The following is a 17,486-nucleotide window of genomic DNA, read 5'->3' on the forward strand; positions in this document are numbered from 1 at the left end:
TAACACAAATAATCATCCAACCAGGTAAATCAAGACACATGTTAGCAAGAAAGATTGAAAGAGAAATAAAACACATAAGCAATTACGAAAACAAATGGAAGATAAAAACTAATACATCAAAATTCACTCTCCTCCCCATTGCCATAAAAAAGACAACACCTGTCACCATAGATGGAGAAAATATTCCATATGCAAACAAAGCCTCCATACTAGGACTGAAAATAGGAACACAAGGCTATACAAAACACATCTCAAACATCTCCAAAAAAGCTACTCTTGCACTTAAAATAACTAAACGCTTTGACAAACTAGACAGCAACATAAAACTACACTTGATAAAAGCATGTGTCCTCCCCATCCTAACTTACCCACCCCATATACACACTCAATGCAATATCAAACTCACAAATGCTATCCCTACAAAGAATCCAAAACAAGGCCCTAAGATTCACATACAATGAAAAATACCCATATACAAAAACAACAGAGGAATTACACTCACAAGCAAACTTATTACCTATCAACCTCACACTACATAAACGAGGCAACCAAATCAAACACAAACTAGAAGAAATACTAGATGACACACACTATAAAAACGCAACTACAGACCACGAGCAAACAAGAGACCACAACTGGTTTAAAAGGCCAATCACATATCTTAATAAAATCAATCCACTCCCAATATACACAGCATATACATAAAACATAAAACAAAAAAATAAAAACTATATAATTCACACTAGAAACATACAAAATCACTTCCATGACACAAATCGAGGCCAATCGATGTTTAAAAGTCTCTTCCCTGTACTCCTCTACCTCTGCTCCGCGCCCTGAGTTGTCGGGGTGGGGGTGTTGACTCGTGCGGTTAGGAAGAGCTGGAGGCTCACCGTAAAACAACCCCCACCCCGGTAAGGGGTGGTGGTCACCGGCTCTGTTTGCAAACACCCGGCAGCGGAGAGAGGTCGAGAGTTAGCGGCTGCACCCTGAGTCACAGTGTCAGATGGAAGCACTTCCATAACCATACTGGTATAGAGGCACTGTGAGGGGTCTACCTGAGACGGAGATTCTGGCTGAGTCACGGCCGGCGGCGCCAATAGGAGAAAATTAACTAAGTAGCAAGACAGACTGCCCGTCATCTATCATCTCAAACTGTACTTCCACTTCCAACTTTAACACACTTCTCTCTCTCAAATTCTTCTTTCATCCAACTTTCCTATCCCCAATTCGTTCGTTCGTTCGCGGGCAGACTCAGCTGAGTGTTCGTTGCGAGTTGTTGTTACTACAACTATGGCACGTACCAAGCAAACGGCTCGCAAGTCCACTGGTGGCAAGGCGCCCCGCAAGCAGCTTGCTACAAAGGCAGCTCGCAAGTCTGCTCCAGCCACTGGAGGTGTCAAGAAACCCCACCGTTACAGGCCTGGAACCGTTGCTCTCCGTGAGATCCGCCGTTATCAGAAGAGCACTGAGCTGCTTATCAGGAAACTGCCTTTCCAGCGCCTGGTGCGTGAAATTGCTCAGGATTTCAAGACTGACCTCCGCTTCCAGTCCTCTGCTGTCATGGCTCTCCAGGAAGCTTCCGAGGCTTACCTCGTGGGTCTGTTTGAGGATACCAACCTGTGCGCCATGCATGCCAAGCGCGTGACTATCATGCCAAAGGACATCCAACTGGCTCGTCGCATCCGCGGCGAGCGTGCCTAAGAAGTCATCCACGAATGATCTTCATAACAGCAATATCTAGGCCCTTTTTATGGCCAAACATCTCTTTCATTTAAAGAATTTTCATAGGCAATCTGTTTGGTTTTGTGGAAGAAAATAGTTATTTTCCATCTTTCAGCATCAGGTTAATAATTAACTTTCGACTTTCAACTCAATATCCTTCCCCTTTTTTTTATTATTATTCCCTCTTCCATGGCCATATCTCTTTCACTTGGGAGAACTTTTATCTTTCTTTATCTCTATTTTTTTTTTATCTTTTCTTTATCTCCACTGAATAATAATCACGATAATAATAAGCATAATAATAATAATAATAAAAATAATAATAATAATAATAATGATACAATAATTATTATAATAATAATCATAAAAAAAACAACAATATTAATAATATTAATAATGATAATAATAATAATAATAATAATAATAATAATAATAACAATAATAATAATAATATTAATAAGAATAACAATAATTATAATAATAATGCATTTGTCTATATCGTATCTTTTTTCCTTTTAAAGTGTGGCTCCAATGGAGCCGGGTATTACTCTATACTGGCAGCAGTATACTGGCCGCCTGTTTACTTGGAGGAGGTATACTTGGTAACAGCCTTGGTGCCTTCAGAAACAGCGTGTTTTGCCAGTTCACCAGGCAGAAGAAGACGGACAGCGGTATGGATTTCCCGGCTGGTGATGGTGGAGCGCTTGTTATAGTGTGCCCGGCGGGATGCCTCGGCAGCGATGCGCTCGAAAATGTCATTCACGAACGAGTTCATGATTGACATGGCCTTGGAAGACACGCCAGTGTCTGGGTGGAATTGCTTGAGCACCTTGTAGATGTAGATGGAGTAGCTCTCCTTCCTCCTGCGCTTCTTCTTCTTCTTGTCGCCCTTGGCAATGGCCTTCTGTGCCTTGCCAGCTTTCTTGGCAGCCTTTCCTGATGCTTTGGGAGGCATAGTGTCGCCGTACTGCTGTGAGAAAGTGTGTGCGTTTTCTTTCTTCTTCTTCTTTTGAGGGGATAGAAAGTTTGGGTGAAACTAGGGGGGGGGGGTAGAGTTGAGAGTTGGAGGGAATAATAGGTTGGATGAAAGTGAAGTACAGATAAAGAATGAAAGGTGGCGGGCGATACGCCTTGCTGTTCTTATTAATTGTACTCCTTGACGCAGTGCAAGGTGTGTCTATTGATTAGGGACAAGTGTCAGTGTGTAGATATATATATGTTTTAGTTTTACTGGTTGTTTGGTGAGTGCGTGTGTGTTTTGTGTGCGTGTGCATGTGTGTGCGTGGGTGTATTTATGTGTGTGTGCGTGAGTTTATTTTGTTTTTGTTTCCCTCTTTCTTCTTCTCTTTTCCCTGTTTATGTGTAAAGTGGTTGTGGAACCTCTCGTTCAAGAGCTTTTGCCGTTTTCTTGAACCATGTGTGTTCCGAGTTGTTGTTGTGGTTTTCTGTTATTGTTTGTATGTATGTGTTGTCTTGTAGTATATGTTGAAGTGTGTATTTTGTCTTCTGTGCTCGTTCGTGTAATATAATGTTTATTGGTTTCAGATTGCTTAATTGATGCAGGTCTAAAGTAGTTTTTCTGTATGGGTATTTTTCATTGTATGCGAATCTTAAGGCTTGGTTCTGGATTTTCTGTAGTTTGCTAATTGCATGTTTTGAAAGTGTAGCCAGAGGATAATCTGGGTATATTAGCATTGGAATTATGCAGGCTTTAATCAAATGTAGTTTAATGTTAGTGGTTAGTTTATGAAATCTTTTTAGAGTGTATAGTGCATGTTTGGCCTTTGCTATATTGTTAGTGATTTGTGCGTTTTCTCAGTTGAAAAGTGGTATATATATTAGCGTGCCTACTCAGGATCAGGAGTCGCCACCTCAGCGAGCGTCCTGATTGGTCCAGACGCGCTCTGGGCCGATCTGATCTCGCGTATATATAGCCGTTTTTCCCAAAATTCACTACTTGCTCGCAGAGCTACCGACGAAGTTAGAGTTCTCGCGCTCCTCATTTATCACCAACCAGTACCAGGTAAAATACTTGAACGAGTAATAAACAACAGAATGAAATCAAATCTAGAATTTCTCGAACAACAATTACAATGACAACCAATTTGGATTCAGAACAGGCAGAGGAGCCATACACGCCCTAGCAATAATCACAGAAAAAAATTGCTCAGAACAAAGCAGATAAAGGCCAATGCCAAGTTATTATGAGGGACGTAACAAAAGCATTTGATCAAGTATGGCACTTAGGATTAAAATATAAAATACAACACCTGCAATTCCCAACTTCATTAGAAAAATTCTTAAGTGACTTCCTCTCAGACAGAACAGCATCCATTAAAGTTGATAATCACACAGGTCTACCATTCGACCTCAACTGTGGCGTTCCCCAAGGGAGCGTCCTCTCACCTACCCTTTACACAATATACACGAACGACATAGAAAACTCAAACCGATACCTAAACATACTATACGCTGACGATATCACCCAAATCATCGGTTATCCAGGGAAATCTAAGAACATGATAAACAGACAAACAGAAAGAGCAATATTATCAATAAATAACTTTGAGGACAAATGGAAAATAAAAACAAACCTAAACAAATTTACGCCTCTACATATTGGTGCAAAAAGAGCAACTCCACTACAGATAAATGATAATGAAATAGAATTCAAAAAAACAGGAAAATGTTTAGGGTTAACACTAACTACTTCAGGATATTTTAAACACATAGACGAGCGATGTAACTCTGCAAACACAGCCTTAGCTAAACTATATAAACTACGGAACTTGCCAGAAAACATAAAAACTCACCTAGTTAAAGCTCTAATTCTACCCATACTGGAGTTTCCCCCTATTCCCATACACACATTGAGTAAAAACCAAATCAGAAGACTACAAAAAATACAAAATAAGGCTCTTAGATTTGCCACAAATCAGCGGTACCCATACACGATGACAACACAACAAATTCACACACACACAAACTCTATACCACTAAATATACGTTTACATAACAGAGCAAAAGATATATGGGACAGAATTGAAACTCTTGACATCCCCATCTACAGTGAACTACTAGAACAACACAATAACATACAAAGATTTCATCGTGACTTCCAAAGCAGCCTACAAGCCCGTAATAATATCCCAATGCCAATATACTGAAAACAAAGGTGCTAGTTACTATACAAGATACACTCACTCACCTTCACAATTTCTGCCAACTTACCTGTGGATGACCATAAACAAATACAATCCAAACACAGTGAATCTGAAAAGGGAAAGTTATGCCCACTTACCAACATTGTTCCTGTTAACTTACCTTATTATGAGTGTAGAAAAACCTACATTACACATGCAGAATCTGAAAAAAAAAGCACAATGAGAAACTAGTACATTACACAACAAACACATAATTGCTTCACACGGGGTCGGCTGAGCTCCTCTCTACCCACTCCTGGCCCTGAGTCGGCGGTAGGCTGGTGTGACAGGGCAGTTGCCAGCTCCACCACAGCCGAGGGGACTACGCCACTGGCAGGGCTTGCAGACCTCCAGTTGATGGAGATGGGTGGAGGGTTGCACCTCGTCCTTAGTCGCTGGCACCCGGGGACCACACCTTAGGGGGGGTGAAGAGTTGCGAGGTGTCGGCGAGGGAGTAGGGGTGGAGTCCAAGCAGGGCACAACCTATGGTGCAACAGGGAGACTCAGCCATGACCGTGCCATTACATGAAGCACACATACAAAACATCTACACATACAAAACATCCACTCACCTCTATAATAGATAAGTAAATATAGAAATACAAAAATTTAAAGATGATTAAATGAATAAACATGTAAATAAACAAGTAATAAGGCATTCTTGTTGGATGGGGATGGTGATGGTTTAGCTCGTCTCTGCCTTAAAAAAATAAATAAATAAAAAAAAATAAATAAATAAAAAAATAAATAAAAAATATTATATCATATATATATGTATCTACATTCACCAACGCCACACATCACACAAACACACACACACATAACTTGAAACACAAAACCAACATTATCTTACACTCAGTATTTACATTCAAAAACACCACACATAACACAAACACACACACACACATAACTTGAAACACGAACATCAACATCAATACGAAAAAAAAAACACTCACACAAGAAACACGTACATACGAGCCTTAAAAAAATAAATAAATAAAAAAAAATAAAAAATAGCTAGTCACCACAGAAACATTTTTTTTTACCTACACTATAAAAGATAGCAACGTGGACTGCCCACACACTGTTAATTCTTACTATACTTCAATATTTTTCACTATATCCTTCTTCTATCCCCACTCTTACTTCGCTTCACCCCACTTTTCTAAAAAGAAAGAAAGAAAGATTCACTACTTGCTCGCAGAGCTACCGACGAGGTTAGAGTACTCGCGCTCCTCATTTATCACCAACAACAACAACTACTACTACTACTACTACTACTACTACTACTACTACTACCACATCATCCATTATCATGTCTGGACGCGGCAAGGGAGGAAAGGTGAAGGGAAAGTCAAAGTCCCGTTCCAGTCGTGCTGGACTCCAGTTCCCGGTCGGCAGGATTCATCGCCTTCTAAGGAAAGGCAACTACGCCGAGCGCGTGGGTGCTGGTGCCCCCGTGTACCTTGCGGCAGTTATGGAGTACCTGGCTGCTGAAGTCCTTGAGCTTGCCGGCAATGCCGCCCGTGACAACAAGAAGACTCGCATCATCCCACGTCACCTGCAGCTGGCCATCCGCAACAACGAGGAACTTAACAAGCTCCTCTCCGGAGTCACCATTGCACAGGGTGGCGTGCTGCCCAACATTCAGGCCGTGCTCCTTCCCAAGAAGACTGAGAAGAAGTAAATAAAGGGCCTCCCTCACCTTCAGCCAATATCACCATCAATCCGGCTCCTCTTCGGAGCCACACGTTCAAACATCTAGAGAGTTGTGTAGACTATACTGGTATATCAATAATAAGCAAGTAGTGTATTTATTTTCGAGTTAGTTATTTGTTATTATTATTATTATTTAGTCAGGCACGCAGGTGACCGAGAATAAATATGTATACTATATTTCTACTAATGTACCTGCTGTTTGTCACAGTGGAGACTTGATTAGATGTGTTGCCTATTGTCATATGTTGAGCGTCTTTTTCATATCAATGTATATTTTGTTTAGTGAGAAACTGAGAACGATGAGGGGAGTGATCATTGAAATAAGTCAATGATAATAATAATAATAATAATAATAATAATAATAATAATAATAATAATAATAATAATAATAATAATAATAATAATAATAAAAATAATAATAATAATAATAATAATAATAATAATGATACTTGGAGAAGACCTGATGAAGTAAGAAAGATGGTTATAATTAATGATGGTTTCTTTTCTTAGCTCAGATAGTGATAGTGAACATGGTTATGAGAAAGTAGTAGTAATAATAGTAGTCTATGATCCTTCTTTCTTTTCATGATTGTGGACCTTAAAAAGGTCCGGGAGATGATGTTATTCAATGATGATAATGCAAGCTGAATAGCTGGCACCATCTCAATAATGGAGCGATTTAACCACCAAATCCGTACAGGGTACGGCCCTGATGCTTGAGGGCGTAGACAACGTCCATGGCAGTAACGGTCTTACGCTTGGCGTGCTCGGTATAGGTGACAGCATCCCTGATAACGTTCTCAAGGAACACCTTAAGCACCCCACGAGTCTCCTCGTAGATGAGACAAGAGATGCGCTTAACACCACCTCGGCGAGCTAGACGACGGATAGCAGGCTTGGTGATTCCCTGGATGTTATCACGCAGAACCTTACGGTGACGCTTGGCGCCTCCCTTTCCAAGACCATTGCCTCCCTTGATGCGGCCAGTCATGGTGATGAGAGCTGCTAGTACGACGTCCGAACGGTCTAACAGGAAGCTCACGAGTGTGCCTCAAAATAACATAACATAACAAAGAGAGAAAAGATGGGGAGGGAGAAGTGGGGATAGTGGGAAGAATAGGGGGGTGATAAGAAGGGAATTGTAGTAGGAGAAATAGTCACTGGGGCTTAACCCAGGCGAAATTTGAATTAGGAAGGACATCTTTTTTTTTTTTTTTTTTTTTTTTTTTTTTTTTTTTTTTTTTACGTGTTATATTCATTCTAAGATGGCAAGGGAGACAAGGTCCTTATCGGGGAAAGCAGGAAAGTCCGCCACCAACCGAGCAAGCCAAGCCCAACACAGCCACAGCAACGGACGCCGCCCACGCACCCAAAACCCCAGGCCAAACCACGCACAAGTTAGGGGCCAGACTATCCAGAGCCTGCACCATCAGGATGTGAAAGAGGAGTGAAGGACAGTCAGAGTAAAAAGGGTTTTTTTGTGCTTTTTATTGGTTCAAAGAAGGACAGAGGAAGAAGTACATCCGTATAGCGGAGGGACCTACAGTTTTACGTGGGTTCCGAACCACGGATAGTAGTAGAGTGATTTGGTGATGGCCGGGATATTTATTGTTTGATGTAATGTGGTGGGTGAAAAAGCAGTGTCGGTCCTTTCTTCTCGTGTCCTGTGACTCGTCCTGCAAAAAGGCCAACCTGCTAAAAAAAAAAAAAGAGAATATAAAAAATGTCGTGGCATTATGTGCATGGGGAGGGTGAGGATGGTTTGTGATAATGATTGACGTGATGGTAGGATGTGCAATGACAGAGGCTCGAAAAGGCTCCCTCACCGCAACGAGGGGTCAAATCTAATACCATCTGCTTGCACGCGGTAAGTCGCCGGTGGTGGGGGGTGAATGGAGATTCCTGCATGGATGCTTCCAGGGGGGCCCTGGAAGCATCCATGCAGGAATCTCCATTCCATCTCTTGACTACCTTACTACCCAGCTCTGGCCGCACCAAACTACCTCTGTGGGGGGTTTGAAGTGGCTTCTACTGAATAGTGTGGTTGCCGTCCCCACCATCAGTGCTGGCCGCTCCATAACTGCCACGGGGGGTACCACTACCGGAACGTCATGCCAACGGCCGGGGGCCCCATTGCCGTGGCGTCAGTGGGAGAAGTGCGGTTCGTGCTATCCTCTTTCATCTGAAAGTGGTCCGGTGTCCAATTGAGAACCTAGGCTGCGAGACGGAAAAATAATGCATAAAAAAAAGAAAAAAATGAATAAAAAACCATAAGACAAAATATATATAAAAAAAACACTAGATGTTGGCACGCAAGCCCACTCCTTCGGTCAGAGGCATGGAATGTTAATGGCGGTGTGTTTTGTCGCATCTTTTTCCCGGGAGCGGTTCGGTGCCTCCTTGGGACCTAGGCTGCGAGACAGAAAAATAATGCATAAAATAAACAAAAAATGAATACAAAGCCATAAGACAAAAAATATGAAAAAACCACTAGGTGTAGGCACACGGGCTCGCCCCACGTGAACGAGAGTGCGACGATGATTCCACTCTGACACTTTGAATAGTAGAGAAGATTAGAGAAAAAGAGAGAGAGAGAGAGAGAGAGAGAGAGAGAGAGAGAGAGAGAGAGAGAGAGAGAGAGAGAGAGAGAGAGAGAGAGAGAGAGAGAGAGAGAGAGAGAGAGAGAGAGAGAGAGAGAGAGAGAGAGAGAGAGAGAGAGAGAGAGAGAGAGAGAGAGAGAGAGAGAGAGAGAGAGAGAGAGAGAGAGAGAGAGAGAGAGAGAGAGAGAGAGAGAGAGAGAGAGAGAGAGAGAGAGAGAGAGAGAGAGAGAGAGAGAGAGAGAGAGAGAGAGAGAGAGAGAGAGAGAGAGAGAGAGAGAGAGAGAGAGAGAGAGAGAGAGAGAGAGAGAGAGAGAGAGAGAGAGAGAGAGAGAGAGAGAGAGAGAGAGAGTGAAAGAGAGAGTGAAGGAGTCCGTTATTTAGAAAATGGGGTCAGGAGGCACAGTGGGAGGGTCAAGGAGGTTGCAGTGTGGGAGGTGACTGAAAGCTGGGGGAAGGTTGGTTATGAAATTGTATGTGTTTGTGTGTGTGTCAGAGAAGGAGGTTAGCTGTTTGTCGAGTCTGTTGTAGTGTGTTATGTTAAGAGGAGGGATGTTGGACTCCTCATGAGTAGAGAGAGAGGACCGAAAATCGAACCATTTCGTTCCAAGGGCGAAACGAATTGCTCGATTCTGGACCCTCTGAAGTTTTGAAAGGTTAGTGGGTGCGGAAAGAGAGAGTGCCAGAGGGCAATAGGTTAAAAGGGGGAGAATAAAAGCTTTGAAGAGTGTAGTTTTCAAGAATGTAGTTTTGTTTTCGTGTTGCTGTCGCGAAATTTTTCGAGGTTGCTCAAGGCCACAGCGGCTAAAGCAGCTTTTTGGTTTATATGTATGTTGAATTTGAGGTGCTTGTCGATGGTGAGGCCAAGCACTTTGTTGTTGTTACTGATGGGGATTGGGTTGGGGTGTGGAACAATGTTGTTCAATGAGATTTGGCGAGGCTGACTTTTTTTTATGTTAAAGTAGGTGACTTTAGATTTTTCGGGATGGGAGAGGATTCGCCATTTCATCTCCCATAGGCTAGTCGCCGTCAGTTCCCGTTGAATTTTGTCTGTGAGGAGATCTAACGACCTGGCTCGAGCCAATTGCTTTACATCGTCCGCATATTGAATGGTTAATGAATCATTATGAACTGGAGGGGGCATGTCAGCTGTATACATGTTGAAAAGGGTGGGGGAGACTACAGAGCCTTGTGGGACTCCAGCCTGAGGGGAAAAGGATGTTGAAAAGGTGCCCTGATGACAGATTCTTGTCCATCTCTCTACCAGAAAACTACATAGTATGCGTTGCGTTAGGGGGGGAAGGTTGAAGTTGTTGCAAATTTTGTGTTTTAAGCCTGCGTGCCAAACAGTGTCAAATGCTTTTTTGACATCTTTTGTTACAAGGGCTGCTCTGAAATAGGGCTTATTGAAATTTAAGTATGCAACTATGCTGTTTAGAGCGTCCTCGGTTGAGGCGTTCCTTCGGAAGCCGAGCTGCTGTGGTGCCAGCAGCTCGTTACCTTCGAGGAACGCTCTCAATCTTAAATTGATGAGGCATTCAAAGGTTTTTCCGAGAATTTCAAGGAGGCTAATGGGGCGATAGTTTTCTGGTAAGTGGGAGTTTTTTCCGGGCTTAGCAATGAGGGTGATGTTTGAAATTTTGAATGCCTTAGGAAAGTATCCAGAGGCAAGGCAGGCGTTGAAAATCTCCGTCAGGCTGGATATAGTTTCTTGGGGAAGGTTCCGCACCATGGGCCAGGTGACTCCTGAGGGGCCAGGGGCTCGCCGCGGAGTATGCCTGAGCAACCTGGCGACATCCTCCTCCTCAATAGGTGTGGTGAGAGGGTGTTGGGGGTTGAGGCGTATTTTTTGTATAGTGCTATGTGGAATCGTGTTTGCTAGGTTGTGGCGTGCACGATCGATGATGTTGTTTATGTGGGCAATACTGGGCTCGTGGAGTGGGAGAGGGTGTGGTTGGAAAGTATTGTGCCAGTGTGTCTTGAAGATGCTGGTGACTTGTTCCGGGTTTGTGATGCGATCCCCGTTCACTAGGAGGTACTCGAATCTTTCCCGCTGGCATCCCCTCAGCCTGTACACCATGTGCCAGAACTGTGTAGGATTACTGCAGCGGGCTCTGTCCATATGGGAGACTAGATTCCTCCAGTGAGCGCTGTGATCTTCCTGTAGGCTATTTGTTATGTGTGTACGAAGGGTGCAAAGGTCTCCGTAGATAGGTGTGTGGTTGTGCTTGTTTTTTAAAAAACGTGTTCTGTAGCACACTAGCAGCCTATGTGTTCTAATGGAAGGTCGGAAGTCTATATGAATTATATGTTGTTTATATATATATATATATATATATATATATATATATATATATATATATATATATATATATATATATATATATATATATATATATATATATATATATATATATATATATATATATATATATATATATATATATATATATATATATATATATATATATAGATTATATATTGAATTATATGTCTGTTGGCTGATGTCAGAATATTGTTGTGTAACGTCTCTAAGGCACTGTCTATGTCTGTGTAGGGTTGGCCTTCGAGCTGTGTTGGTCGGTGTAAGTTTGTGAGTGTTTTCTTGAAGCTCTCCCAGTCGGCGGAGCGGTAGTCGGAGACGGGTAGGGATGGGGTGGATATGGGATTGGAGGATATTTTGAGGATTAGGGGAACGTGGTCAGAACCACAGAGTGGTCCATGGGAGATATAGTGGTGGAAAAGTAGGGATTGCCGATAAAAAGCACAAAAAAACCCTTTTTACTCTGACTGTCCTTCACTCCTCTTTCACATCCTGATGGTGCAGGCTCTGGATAGTCTGGCCCCTAACTTGTGCGTGGTTTGGCCTGGGGTTTTGGGTGCGTGGGCGGCGTCCGTTGCTGTGGCTGTTTTGGGCTTGGCTTGCTCGGTTGGTGGCGGACTTTCCTGCTTTCCCCGATAAGGACCTTGTCTCCCTTGCCATCTTAGAATGAATATAACACGTAAAAAAAAAAAAAAAAAAAAAAAAAAAAAAAAAAAAAAAAAAAAAAAAAAAAAAAAGATGTCCTTCCTAATTCAAATTTCGCCTGGGTTAAGCCCCAGTGACTATTTCTCTTACTACAATTCCCTTCTTATCACCCCCCTATTCTTCCCACTATCCCCACTTCTCCCTCCCCATCTTTTCTCTCTTTGTTATGTTATGTTATTTTGAGGCACACTCGTGAGCTTCCTGTTAGACCGTTCGGACGTCGTACTAGCAGCTCTCATCACCATGACTGGCCGCATCAAGGGAGGCAAGGGTCTTGGAAAGGGAGGCGCCAAGCGTCACCGTAAGGTTCTGCGTGATAACATCCAGGGAATCACCAAGCCTGCTATCCGTCGTCTAGCTCGCCGAGGTGGTGTTAAGCGCATCTCTTGTCTCATCTACGAGGAGACTCGTGGGGTGCTTAAGGTGTTCCTTGAGAACGTTATCAGGGATGCTGTCACCTATACCGAGCACGCCAAGCGTAAGACCGTTACTGCCATGGACGTTGTCTACGCCCTCAAGCATCAGGGCCGTACCCTGTACGGATTTGGTGGTTAAATCGCTCCATTATTGAGATGGTGCCAGCTATTCAGCTTGCATTATCATCATTGAATAACATCATCTCCCGGACCTTTTTAAGGTCCACAATCATGAAAAGAAAGAAGGATCATAGACTACTATTATTACTACTACTTTCTCATAACCATGTTCACTATCACTATCTGAGCTAAGAAAAGAAACCATCATTAATTATAACCATCTTTCTTACTTCATCAGGTCTTCTCCAAGTATCATTATTATTATTATTATTATTATTATTATTATTGTTATTATTTTTATTATTATTATTATTATTATTATTATTATTATTATTATTATTATTATTATTATTATTATTATTATTATTATCATTGACTTATTTCAATGATCACGCCCCTCATCGTTCTCAGTTTCTCACTAAACAAAATATACATTGATATGAAAAAGACGCTCAACATATGACAATAGGCAACACATCTAATCAAGTCTCCACTGTGACAAACAGCAGGTACATTAGTAGAAATATAGTATACATATTTATTCTCGGTCACCTGCGTGCCTGACTAAATAATAATAATAATAACAAATAACTAACTCGAAAATAAATACACTACTTGCTTATTATTGATATACCAGTATAGTCTACACAACTCTCTAGATGTTTGAACGTGTGGCTCCGAAGAGGAGCCGGATTGATGATGATATTGGCTGAAGGGGAGGGAGGCCCTTTATTTACTTCTTCTCAGTCTTCTTGGGAAGGAGCACGGCCTGAATGTTGGGCAGCACGCCACCCTGTGCAATGGTGACTCCGGAGAGGAGCTTGTTGTGTATGTTTGTGTGATGTGTGGTGTTTTTGAATGTAAATACTGAGTGTAAGATAATGTTGGTTTTGTGTTTCAAGTTATGTGTGTGTGTGTTTGTGTGATGTGTGGCGTTGGTGAATGTAGATACATATATATATGATATAATATTTTTTATTTATTTTTTTATTTTTTTTATTTTTTTTATTTATTTATTTTTTTAAGGCAGAGACGAGCTAAACCATCACCATCCCCATCCAACAAGAATGCCTTATTACTTGTTTATTTACATATTTATTCATTTAATCATCTTTAAATTTTTGTATTTCTATATTTACTTATCTATTATAGAGGTGAGTGGATGTTTTGTATGTGTAGATGTTTTGTATGTGTGCTTCATGTAATGGCACGGTCATGGCTGAGTCTCCCTGTTGCACCATAGGTTGTGCCCTGCTTGGACTCCACCCCTACTCCCTCGCCGACACCTCGCAACTCTTCACCCCCCCTAAGGTGTGGTCCCTGGGTGCCAGCGACTAAGGACGAGGTGCAACCCTCCACCCATCTCCATCAACTGGAGGTCTGCAAGCCCTGCCAGTGGCGTAGTCCCCTCGGCTGTGGTGGAGCTGGCAACTGCCCTGTCACACCAGTCTACCGCCGACTCAGGGCCAGGAGTGGGTAGAGAGGAGCTCAGCCGACCCCGTGTGAAGCAATTATGTGTTTGTTGTGTAATGTACTAGTTTCTCATTGTGCTTTTTTTTTCAGATTCTGCATGTGTAATGTAGGTTTTTCTACACTCATAATAAGGTAAGTTAACAGGAACAATGTTGGTAAGTGGGCATAACTTTCCCTTTTCAGATTCACTGTGTTTGGATTGTATTTGTTTATGGTCATCCACAGGTAAGTTGGCAGAAATTGTGAAGGTGAGTGAGTGTATCTTGTATAGTAACTAGCACCTTTGTTTTCAGTATATTGGCATTGGGATATTATTACGGGCTTGTAGGCTGCTTTGGAAGTCACGATGAAATCTTTGTATGTTATTGTGTTGTTCTAGTAGTTCACTGTAGATGGGGATGTCAAGAGTTTCAATTCTGTCCCATATATCTTTTGCTCTGTTATGTAAACGTATATTTAGTGGTATAGAGTTTGTGTGTGTGTGAATTTGTTGTGTTGTCATCGTGTATGGGTACCGCTGATTTGTGGCAAATCTAAGAGCCTTATTTTGTATTTTTTGTAGTCTTCTGATTTGGTTTTTACTCAATGTGTGTATGGGAATAGTGGGAAAATCCAGTATGGGTAGAATTAGAGCTTTAACTAGGTGAGTTTTTATGTTTTCTGGCAAGTTCCGTAGTTTATATAGTTTAGCTAAGGCTGTGTTTGCAGAGTTACATCGCTCGTCTATGTGTTTAAAATATCCTGAAGTAGTTAGTGTTAACCCTAAACATTTTCCTGTTTTTTTGAATTCTATTTCATTATCATTTATCTGTAGTGGAGTTGCTCTTTTTGCACCAATATGTAGAGGCGTAAATTTGTTTAGGTTTGTTTTTATTTTCCATTTGTCCTCAAAGTTATTTATTGATAATATTGCTCTTTCTGTTTGTCTGTTTATCATGTTCTTAGATTTCCCTGGATAACCGATGATTTGGGTGATATCGTCAGCGTATAGTATGTTTAGGTATCGGTTTGAGTTTTCTATGTCGTTCGTGTATATTGTGTAAAGGGTAGGTGAGAGGACGCTCCCTTGGGGAACGCCACAGTTGAGGTCGAATGGTAGACCTGTGTGATTATCAACTTTAATGGATGCTGTTCTGTCTGAGAGGAAGTCACTTAAGAATTTTTCTAATGAAGTTGGGAATTGCAGGTGTTGTATTTTATATTTTAATCCTAAGTGCCATACTTGATCAAATGCTTTTGTTACGTCCCTCATAATAACTTGGCATTGGCCTTTATCTGCTTTGTTCTGAGCAATTTTTTCTGTGATTATTGCTAGGGCGTGTATGGCTCCTCTGCCTGTTCTGAATCCAAATTGGTTGTCATTGTAATTGTTGTTCGAGAAATTCGAGATATGATTTCAGTCTGTTGTTTATTACTCGTTCAAGTATTTTACCTGGTACTGGTTGGTGATAAATGAGGAGCGCGAGTACTCTAACCTCGTCGGTAGCTCTGCGAGCAAGTAGTGAATTTTGGGAAAAACGGCTATATATACGCGAGATCAGATCGGCCCAGAGCGCGTCTGGACCAATCAGGACGCTCGCTGAGGTGGCGACTCCTGATCCTGAGTAGGCACGCTAATATATATACCACTTTTCAACTGAGAAAACGCACAGGCACAAGCAGTCAAGACGTCCACCGCTCTCTCCCGACTTCGCTTCAGCAAGCTTACTGGACTCTGCTTCCAACATACTTGTTGGACTTAGTCTCTGCTTACTCGGCTGGACTTAGTCTCTGCTAGCTCGGCTGGACTCAGTCTCTGGTAGCCCGGCTGGACTTAGTCTCTACGAGACTAACCGGACTCAGTCTCCAACGAAGATTTTGTCTTCCAGCCCATTACTGACTTAGTCTTGGAGCGTAGGCTGGATCCTGTCACTCCTTGCGCTGCTGCACTCTGCCCAACCGCTGGACTTAGTCTCTGAGCTCATACAGACTTTGCTAGCACTTGCCTTTGGCTAAAAACCTGGGGTTATTACCCCTTATAGACATATCCTGTTACTCAGGGTTTGGTAACACTACCAGGGGACCCCACGGCGTTTGAGGGAGCCGCCCAACGAGCTGCGGCCCTTAGGTAGTGCTTACCATTCACTTAGTATTCGCAGGGCTTTCTTGCACTTTCCCTTTCCTTTCTTCTGCGGTTTCTTTGCCCACTAGGTGGATTGCACTGTGGTACGAAGGTGAACCCCCTGGGCTTGCCTCAGGGGGGCCCCTCTAGAGGGGTGCTTATAGGAAGCAGGCAATCTCGGGCTGTAGGGTGTTAGGAAAGTCTCTCTTGAGGCAATTCCTTCCTTCCCTTCGACGCCTCTTAGAAGGTGGGGGACGTTGGAGGAGGAATTGTAGGCAGTTTTCTTCCCTAGGTAGTTGTGGTTCTGCTCCTAGGAGCAGTCTTGTTGCTAGGTCACTATAGAGAGCCAGGTCGTTCACTTGGCGGGTTTTTTCCCGGGCATAGGAGGTCGAATAGCGACCGACCTGTGCTCGGGCCGGCCTCACGTCCGTGAACGACTTGGACCCAACACAGAAACTGACACTATACACATTTACACACTTATGTCATGAAAAATGCCACGAATAAAGATAAAATCCAGTGACTCTAAAGACCCTAGGAAGAAATCTGGTTTGCTTGCCATCCTGTCAAATAATGATATATATGTCACCAAACTGATCCCTGTCTCTGACGGATACGTAATCATCACCTCAAATGATGAAGACCTTGACAAAGTATTCCAACAAAAAACAACAAGTGAACTTAATGAAAATGATTTCTACCCTCTAATTCCACCAGAACTGAGAGCAAAAAGGTCTGTAATAGTTTTCAATGTTGACCCCCACATATTCAACAACGAGGAACAAGAAATACAAGATGAGCTCCAAGAACACAACGAATGGGTTAAGAATAATCTTAGCAGCATTTACAAATTCCCCAATTCCAAAACTTTAAAAATAACTTTTAGTCAAGCTGCAACAGCACTAAAAGCTCTAGACACCGGCCTGAAAATGTTTCAGATGAGCATCCCTAAACACAGAATACAGCAAGAAAAATTCTACCAACTCCAAACTTGCTTTAGATGCTACGCCATCGAGGATCACCATACCAACGCGTGTCCTCTAGATAGAGATTATAAACTATGCTCTGAATGTGCAGATCAAGACCATTCATGGAAAGACTGCA

General features: G+C 42.3%; 2 protein-coding genes across 2 annotated transcripts in view; one reads left to right on the forward strand and one right to left on the reverse strand.

Moving 5' to 3' along the window:
- LOC135114303 (uncharacterized) overlaps nucleotides 1-12,827 on the forward strand; it is a 62,602-nt gene extending 49,775 nt beyond the window's left edge. The window contains exons 4-5 of the mRNA XM_064030212.1: nucleotides 1,293-1,624; nucleotides 12,502-12,827. Coding sequence (XP_063886282.1) covers nucleotides 1,293-1,624; nucleotides 12,502-12,827 — 658 coding nt within the window. The remainder of the gene's footprint in view (nucleotides 1-1,292; nucleotides 1,625-12,501) is intronic.
- Nucleotides 7,291-7,672, reverse strand: LOC135114312 (histone H4-like). Its single transcript, XM_064030221.1, has one exon. It carries the CDS (start codon nucleotides 7,636-7,638, stop codon nucleotides 7,327-7,329), a length of 312 nt encoding a protein of 103 aa, XP_063886291.1. The 5' UTR covers nucleotides 7,639-7,672; the 3' UTR covers nucleotides 7,291-7,326.
- Nucleotides 12,828-17,486: the final 4,659 nt, after the last annotated feature.

The sequence above is a fragment of the Scylla paramamosain genome, chromosome 27 (assembly GCF_035594125.1).
Source record: "Scylla paramamosain isolate STU-SP2022 chromosome 27, ASM3559412v1, whole genome shotgun sequence".
Lineage (NCBI taxonomy): Eukaryota > Metazoa > Arthropoda > Malacostraca > Decapoda > Portunidae > Scylla > Scylla paramamosain.

Coding starts and splice junctions, on each gene's coding strand:
- LOC135114312 (XM_064030221.1), bottom strand. CDS start 7,638: ATGACTGGCCGCATCAAGGGAGGCAATGGTCTTGGAAAGGGAGGCGCC.